This window comes from Crocuta crocuta, unplaced genomic scaffold (assembly GCF_008692635.1).
Source record: "Crocuta crocuta isolate KB4526 unplaced genomic scaffold, BGI_CrCroc_1.0 scaffold28, whole genome shotgun sequence".
Taxonomy (NCBI): Eukaryota; Metazoa; Chordata; class Mammalia; order Carnivora; family Hyaenidae; genus Crocuta; species Crocuta crocuta.
Window position 1 is genome coordinate 2,865,156 of NW_027533256.1, and position 8,599 is coordinate 2,873,754.

The 8,599-nt window shown below is 55.7% G+C and overlaps 1 protein-coding gene across 2 annotated transcripts in view; it reads left to right on the forward strand.

The window, feature by feature from the left end:
• The window catches only part of TSPAN14 (tetraspanin 14), a 55,056-nt gene extending 48,043 nt beyond the window's left edge, over positions 1-7,013 (forward strand). For both annotated transcript variants that reach the window (XM_077746505.1, XM_077746506.1), the window contains exons 6-9: positions 538-663; positions 1,858-1,902; positions 4,033-4,152; positions 5,242-7,013. In XM_077746505.1, the coding sequence (XP_077602631.1) occupies positions 538-663; positions 1,858-1,902; positions 4,033-4,152; positions 5,242-5,313 (363 nt within the window). In that variant the 3' untranslated portion in view covers positions 5,314-7,013. The remainder of the gene's footprint in view (positions 1-537; positions 664-1,857; positions 1,903-4,032; positions 4,153-5,241) is intronic.
• Positions 7,014-8,599: the final 1,586 nt, after the last annotated feature.

An 8,599-nucleotide genomic window follows, 5' to 3' on the forward strand; every position in this document is an offset into this window, starting at 1 on the left:
CAGAGACCCCAGGTCAGGGCCAGACCCCGCTCACAGTTCTGTCCTTGGGAGTAGATGTCCAGCAGCTGTTTTTTGTAGAGAGGCACATAAAGGAGCTAGGGCCAGCTTGGAAATTTCCTTGGGAGGAAGACACACTCACTGCCCACAAGGAGGGGATCCCTCGGTGGGGGGGTGGGGGTGTGCCAGAGAACTGCGGCAGAGGGACTGAGTGGCCTCAGGAGAGTGAGGAGTCTGCTTTCGGCTGAGGGGAGGTTAGGAGGGGGAAGGTCCTGGGGAGGAGGATCTGGACCTGAGTGCCATGCCCAGGCTGAGGGAGTCAGTCCTGCATGTTGAGATCATGGCCAAGGTTTCCTAGTTTCCTTCTTAGAGGGCTACTTGGGTCCCCACGCTGAGCACCTCTGTGCTTGCGGAGGTCAGTGGGGAGAGCCTTGGTTTCTGGTACGTGGAGGCCCACTTAACCTCTCATGCCTGGTACCCTGTGGGTGGCCACAGCCCTGGCTCAGAGCCTTCGATGGCTCTCTGCTTTTGTGACTCTAGAACCAGTGCTGCGGTGCATATGGCCCTGAAGACTGGGACCTCAACGTCTACTTCAACTGCAGCGGCGCCAGCTACAGCCGCGAGAAGTGTGGGGTGCCCTTCTCCTGCTGCGTGCCAGACCCCGCGGTGAGTCTGCCTGGCGGGGCGCATGGGATGGTTCCTGACTCTCTCTGGGCTCTGGGTGCTTTCTCTTCAGACCAGACGAGTGCCCTGCGCTCCATCCGTGCACCACCGCTCTGAAGTCCTCTGGGTAAAAATCCCAGGAGCGTTTTTGCGTGGCCCACCTGGCGCTAGTGTTCTGGGTGAGGCAGGAGAAAACCAGTGGTGTCCCTCCCTCGAGGGGCTGTCACTCAGGGTGCCTGGATGAAATGCTACAACTTTGGTGAGCCCTGGGCCACCCTTTTCCCTGTTCTCTGGAGAAAAGACCCAGTGCACGGAAACTCAGGGGGGCGGTGGCAGTACCTGCATGTGGGGGTGGTGGAGAATCCTCTCCTTTTCTTTCTTCTTTGCTGTTTCCATTCCCAGTCCATGGCCCCGGTCCTTGGGGTCCAGAAATGGGGGCTCATGCAGTGACATATGAAAGGAGTGCTTAATGTTTGCCTGGACTGAGCCTGAGCAGAACTGAGCCATTTCCAGCTCTTGGTGCCCTGACTGGTACTGGTGTGTGGCCCCTGGTCCTGGGCCCCGGGGCTGCAAGCGGGCAGGGTATCCTAGCCACCGCATGGCCAACACCCCCAGCGCAGGAGAGGCCTGGGTTGGCTGAGGCTGCACAGCCAGCGCCAGAGGCCTCCACTCTGGCTGTGAAACATTGCACAAGTGGAACTTTAATCCCCTGGTGCAGGCACTGGCAAACCGCGACCCACGGGCCCGGTCCGGCCTGCTCTGAGTCTTCAGATGATCTGTGAGCCGAGAAGAGTTTCAGCCATTTTATGAAAATAAATAAAAGCAGGGTGATATTTTGTGACAGGTGAAAATCGTATGAAACTTAAGTAATAAATGCCCATAATAAATGAAGCTTTATTGAAAGAGAGCCACATGCATTGCTTTATGTATCGTCAACATCGCCTTCTAGGCTACGAGAGCAGAGTTGAGTAGCTGCTACATAGGCAGGTCTGAACTAATGATCTAGCCCTTCTCACATAGTTTGTCAACCTTTGTCCTGGCCTGAAAGTTACTTGGCCTCAGGAGTGCAAGACATGAGCTATAATGGAATGTGTACGGGTGTTTGCTGATGTTTGGTTGTGGCTTTTTGAGAGCCTCCTACCCACTGGCTTCTCAAGAGAACAAAAATGACCAATTGTTTTTCCGCTTTTCTTGCAGCAAAAAGTTGTGAACACGCAGTGTGGCTATGATGTCAGGACCCAGGTGAGCGCCTGTGCACACGGCTTTGCATTTGTCAGGTTTAGTCCCCGTGGTCCAGCTTCCTGATTTAGCAGAAGTGCAAATTGGAGTGGGGACCCTGGGGGAGGTGCCATCCAAGCTGGGAACGAGCTGAGTAAGAAACTCCCCTCCTTAGCTGGCGGCCAGACTCAACGGGAATCGGGTGATGGACCCAGTGCCAAGCCCCGGGAACCGTGGTCACAAAATCTAGCAGTTGCTGCATTAGGGGAAGGAGATCAGATGAAAATTTTGGGGACAAATGCTACATTTTTAATGGCTCCTTGGGGTCCCAGAAGGTGTGTGTTATATACAGGTTCAGGATGAAGCTGTAGGAGCACGTGGCTTGGTTTAACCGCCATGTGGAGGTGGTGGTGACAGGAAGGAAGGAGGGAGATGGATCTCCGGGTGGGAGAAAGACTCAGTCCTCCAGAGCTTTCTTCAGGCCACAGTGGGTGTGCACTTGGATGTGAAGAGAAGGGAATCTCCCCTTCATCTCCCCCCCAGACCTTGCTCAGTGGCCTTTGGTGATAGGAACGACCGCTCTTCTGAAGGACAGGTCTTGGGGAGTCTACAGCCACCCCTCCTGGTGGCCATGGACACTAGAGATGTGTACCTCCAGTTGGGGAGGCCTGAAGCCCCCTCTGCGGGGACCTCCATTGCACAGGGAGGGGCCTGTGCCCCGCATTGTTCACTTCAGTGCTGCTTGCATGAGGGTCTAGGGCTGGGATAATCAAATACCACAGACAGTGCCTTAAACAACAGAGTTTTGTCTTCTCAGAACTCTGGAGGTTAGAAGTCAAGATCAAGGTGTGGACAGGGTTAGTCAGAAGCCTCTCTCCTTGGCTTGTAGGTGGCTATCTTCTTCTGTGTGTGTCCCCACATGGTCTTTCCTCTGTGTCTTTTGGTGTCCTGGTCTCTTTTTTTAAGGACGCCAATCATATTGGATTAGGGCCCACCCCGATAGCCTCATTTCAATGGCTCCCCCCCACGCTTTTGTGTCATATGGTGTTTTTCTCTGACTTACTTCGCTTAGCATAATGCTCTCTAGTTCCATCCACGTTGTGGCGAACGGCAGGATTTCATTCTTTTTCATGGCTGAGTAATATTCCAACCGTGAGTGTGTGTGTGTGTGTGTGTGTGTGTGTGTGTGTGTGTGTGTATAGATATACATATCTGTCTTTTATACGTAACTACTAGCTACGTATTTTTTCCCTCTGATTTAGGATTCGGGTTCGGTTTAGGGCTAGAATAACGGTTAGGGTTCAGGTTAGGGACATGGCAAGGGTGTGTGCCTATTTTCCTGCAGTTCAGAGACCTCTCCAGAGGGTTAATTTTAGGTTTAGGGTTAAGGCAAGGGGTATGGGTTATTTGACCTCTTTAAACACCGTCTCCAAATGCAGTCACATTCTGAGGAACCAAGGGTTTGGACTTCAATATCTGAACTTTAGGGGGACACAGTTGAGCCCCTCCCACCACTAAAATGAATGACCATTCCATCGGTGGTGCTATGGGTGAGGCTGTATGTGGGTGGGTGAGGTGAGGGTGGGCCCTGTATGCCTACTGTGTGCCTGTATGACCCCACAGGGGGTCAGTACTCGAAGGAGCCCATTTGCTTATGACTCTTCTGCTGGCTCTGGCTCCTGGAGCCAAGCTTACCTGGGCAGGAGACACACCCTGGGAAGCCACGGTCCCCTCCTTCTCCAGCCAACTCCTCTGACTCAGGAGATGCTGAGCGCCCTTCCAGTTTCTCTCTTCAAAGGTGCATCTTCCTTTTCGGAGCCTGCAGGCCCCTCCGCACCCTCCCAGTGTGGGCTCTGGAGGGGTGCCAAGCCAGTCTGTCCCTCTGTCCGGGGAGGCCCTGATAGGTGTGGGTGAAGCCCACCACCGGGGAGCCTTTGGTTGGGCAGGGCACAAGACGCACACTGCGCGGGGAGGGGGCAGAGACAGAGGCGGGCTGGTGCGTTTCTCCCGGAGGGTTCCATCGTCCTTGGCACCCGCCTTCCAGCACCCTGGCTCCCACCGAGCTTTGCCTTGCCTGCCACGGGAGGCCTCTGGGGGGCCGGGGTGGGGACGTCCGGCGTGTGCTGGGCTCAGGTCACTGGTGTTTCTCTGCAGCTGAAGAGCAAGTGGGACGAGTCCATCTTCACAAAAGGATGCATCCAGGCGCTGGAGGGCTGGCTTCCGCGCAATATTTACATCGTGGCCGGCGTCTTCATCGCCATCTCCCTGCTACAGGTGTGTCCCCCCTGCCCTTTGCGGTTTCCTTTGTCCTTGTGGGCTGTGCCTGTTCCATTGAACCAGATTTTAGGCCTGGAAAGACTTTGGTGGCCGGGCAGGGAGTAGGGTGGCTGGGGGCTGCCAGGAGAATGGGTGGGGGAAAGCCAAGAACTCAGTGCATCGGGGATACCAGGAGTTCCCCGGGGTGCCCAGGGCTTGGGAGGAGATGCTGGCAGCCCCCAGGCAGCCTCCGGGATGGCGACTGCTCCTGTGGGGAAAGTGCATTGCTTAGAAAATGTTGGCCCTGACATTGCCATGAAGAGGCTAACCGAAGTGGCCAGGGGGCCACCAGCCATCCACACACTCCTTCCTCCTTCATTCCACAAACGTGTTTTGAGTGATCTCAAAGGGAAGCTTAGAGACAGAAGCATCCAGAAGAGGAAAGACCAAATTTACTTGCAAAACAGGCAAAGAAGTCAGACCTCTGAAAGACTGGCTCATCCACTCCAAACCACAGCAAGAATGTAAGGGGAAATAAAGAGCAACCTTCTGACGGTCTTCGAGTTCACATTCGCCTGTTCCCGGTAGAAAAACAGTCTTCCCACATGACTGTGCTGGTCGCCAAGGTCAGATATCAGCACAGCTAAAAATCAGGGAGAACCTTGTTTTTATTATGAAATCCAGCTTTACAGGAAACATCAAGATTTATTGTTTTGAATCCAGTCCAGTCAGGTGGCTCTGTTATTTTAGGTTTAGCGTCGGGTACAGAGTGTGTCCCAGCTTATGGGATGTGACGTGCATGGTCACATGGGAGGCAGGGTGAGGGGTACGTTTTGCTTCGTGCCTGTGGTGCGTGTGGTGCCTGCCGCTGGCCCCTTCTGGCCCCTTGGGATATAGCGAGACAGACCCCAGGGCTTACTTCTTACCGGTGGGTTGGTCTCATTTTGCCACAAGCCCACTTGTTTCTCTCTCTGCTGCGTCCTGAGTGTCCACATCGTGGGTGTGGGACTGGTGTGCAGTGCAGGGTCCTCTGGCCACCTTGCCCTCTGCGCCCACCTGCTCCCGTCGGGACCCCACGCTGACAGCCTCTGCTGGCTTTGCTTTCAGATATTTGGCATCTTCCTGGCGAAGACCCTGATCTCGGACATTGAGGCAGTGAAGGAGGGCCATCACTTCTGAGGGCCAGAGGTGAGCGAGCAGAGCTGAGCCACGCTGTGGAGGTCAGAGCCCTTCACTGTTGTCAACTCGATGTCCGGAGGGAGGACGTGGACGCGCCCAGCCACAACCGGCACCTGTCTTCCGCGTCAGCGTGACATGACCTCTCTGCTTCTGTTTGCTGGTGCTGGAGACAGAGGGGCCCCCCTCTAAACTGCACTAACCTGTGACCGAGACACCGTCCCCCACCACCCCGACACTTGGGGTCTACCCAGAGACGGAGAACATGTTTGAAGCGGGGGTGGTGACTCTGGGGGACGGAAGCTCCTGTGGCTGTGAAAAGCGCCTGACTCCGTTCTCCTGGTGCCTCCTGCGGGGCACCCTGGCCTCCCCGCTCGTGTCATCGGTGCTGGCCGGGAGGGCTGCCACCTGCTGTGAGTGGGACCTGGCGGGGGGACCCGGAGACACGGACAAGGCCTCTCATGGTGGCAGAAGGATGCTGCCTGTGACCGGGGAGGGGAGGAACACATGTGGACCGTGCCAGGGGAGCCTGCAGTGTCTGCATGACTCGGGGATGTGTGCAGGATCCTCAGCCACGTTCAAGTAAGCCTGAGCCATGTGTGGACCAGTGCCACGGAGGGCCTCCTCTGCCGCCCCTTCCAGAGCGGGAGCCGCCCCGAATCTCGACAGCATTATGCCCAGAGGGCACGGGGCATGGGCAGCATTCTCCTCGGAGAGTCGGCTCTTCTTTTCTTCAAATGTGTAAATAGTTTATTTATAGGGATAAGAATGTTCTCACACCATTTCTTCATTTCCTCTGGCATTCCCTCGAAGCAGCCTTATGCGGCGTCTGGGACTGAAGCCATCTCTTTCAGTTCCTTTGAGTGTCTCAAGAACCAACGCCATCCACTTCTCCTTTTCATCCCTACTGACCCAGGTGCACACACATGTTCCCCCTTCCTCCGCGCACCACCCCCCCAGCACCCACACACCCACTCCCCTCTCCCGCTTGGCCTCACTTGTCTTCTGGTCTTGGTGCTACTGAAACCGTCATCCGGAACTTGAATCCTGACCCGCCTCCCCGCCGCCAGGCCAAGGAGCCCCAGCCAGAGAGAGCCGGCCCGGGACCTTTGACCAGGGCAGCTCTCGAGGCCACGTGGTCAGGGCCTAGCATTTGCCTCTCCCCCCCCCAACCTGGAGTGAAACTAGCCGGGCTCCCGTGCCCCAGCTCGCAGCTGTATAGAAGCTCGGGATGGTCCCCCCCCTTCCCCCTGCTGACTTTTATGATGACCTCCCCACACCACTGCCCACAAATCGGATATCTGTGGTGACTGTGTCCACCCTTCCTGGCAGGGCTATCCTGGGGCTTGCTCTTGGAAATGAAGTCTGTCTGATGTACTGATGTGCCCCCCCACCCCCTTCCCAGATATAGCTGGGGCGTTTGTGCGGCTCTGGGCTACTTTCTAATGCTTCTCTGGATCTCGTACCAGTTCTGTCCTCGTCGTTCAGGGATTGAGTGCCACCTTCACTTACTCGCGGAAGTGTACATGCTCGTGTGGTGTATCCTGGCGGGTGTTTGTTGATGATGATATGATTTTTTTTGTTGTTTTTTGTTTTTACGGTTTTCTCTGTAGACTAGAGGAAGAAGGATGCTTGTGTTTTCAGGAAGTGTAATGCTTTTCTTTGACTGCCAAACTCTTTTATGGAATATATCTTTGTATTAATGCTGTTGTCCTGGCTGTTTGTGTCTTGAGCGATGTCGTGACGGCCTTAAGTATCTCTGTGGTAAGCTCGGCCGCCAAGGGAACCGGGGTTGGGGGTGGGAGGGTGGCGTGGCTGGTACGACAGGACCATGGATGGTAGAGCCAGTTATGGTTGGTGCCATCTGAAATAACTTTTCATCGAGTGATTTTTTTTTTTTAAAGTTTGTTTATTTTGTGAGCATGAGAAGAGCACACTTGAGGGAGGGGGAGGGAGAGAGAGAAAGAGAATCCCAAGCAGGCTTCACGCTCTGCGCTGAGCCCATGTGGGGCTCAATCTCACAAACCGAGAGATCATGACCCGTGCTGAAATCAAGAGTCAGACACTTAACTGACTGAGCACCCCCCGGTGCTCCGTGATGCTTTGGATTCTGTATGCCACTTTCAATTATCCTTTATGGAGGTTACAACCAGAATGAGCTGGCTTGTGGCTTGGTTGCGGCCGGCTAGAAGCACGAGGCAGAGTCGTGACTCTGTGGGCCAGGAGGAAAAGCATTAGGCTCTCTCTGTGCAGCCCCGGGCGGTATGATCCAGGCAAAAGAGCTTGGGGACACTGAGTCGGAATCTGAGCACTGCTGTCCTGGACCCGCTGGCCCATCTGTGAAGGGTTAGCGGCAGTGCCTACCTTGCCATGTACCTCTGACCCCTTCTGCCCCGGGGGAGATGGTGACACCAGACCCTCGCTGCTGGTGTGTGGACACGAAGAGTTACAGCTCCTGCCATCCTATCTAACCAGGTCGACCTGGTGGCTGGACCCCTTGAGAATCTCTTTACAGGTCACAGCCCGGTTCAGGGTGAAGTCCAGCTACGACTTTTCAGAGTTCAGTTTGGTTGTCAGTTAGTTGACAGAAATCCTTGGCCATTCCAGCCACCTCCTCGGACTCTGGGTGGCTGGATGAGAGAATAGAAGGGAAGCCCGAGGAAGTGGTACACGGGTGACAGTCTCCAATGAACTGGCTTCTGCATGAAGCCGCGGTGCAGCCTACTGGTCGTTCCCCACGCAGCCTGCTCACTCCCTGCCCTCCCACAGTGGGTAGAGGCCAGCGTGACCTCTGCACTTCCCCTCTTTGCCCGCATATACTCTCTTTATGGAAACTTTAATGTTTCCCGGTCTTTCCTTGGCCTTCCTGTGCCCCCCGCCCCCGCTCACATCCTTGCAGGACTTTGCTGTGTTATTTTTTTTTCCCACCTCCTCTCCCTCACACCACCATGTTCCCCCATCTCAGAAAGCTTGTCTTGGCCCCCTCACCTTTCTTCCCTTCCTTCCCGGGGAGGCTTATTGTCTGGGCTCTTGGTGCCCCTCCCGGCCGTAGCCCACCGCTCCCCTCCTCGACTGAAAGCTGCTCACCTCGGCACCAAACTCCGTTGGCCTCTAGCGCCTGGCATTCCGGACCCGCCCCTCCTCAGCGTCCCGTGGCCCAGGCTAGCCAGGTCTCCGACCCTGTCCTGTCCTCTGTCACCCCTGCAGCCAGCCTCGCCTGCCACTGCCCAGCTCACCAGTCTCCCCGCGTTCCCGCTGCCCAAAGGGGCAGGGCTGGGGGCTGAGTGGA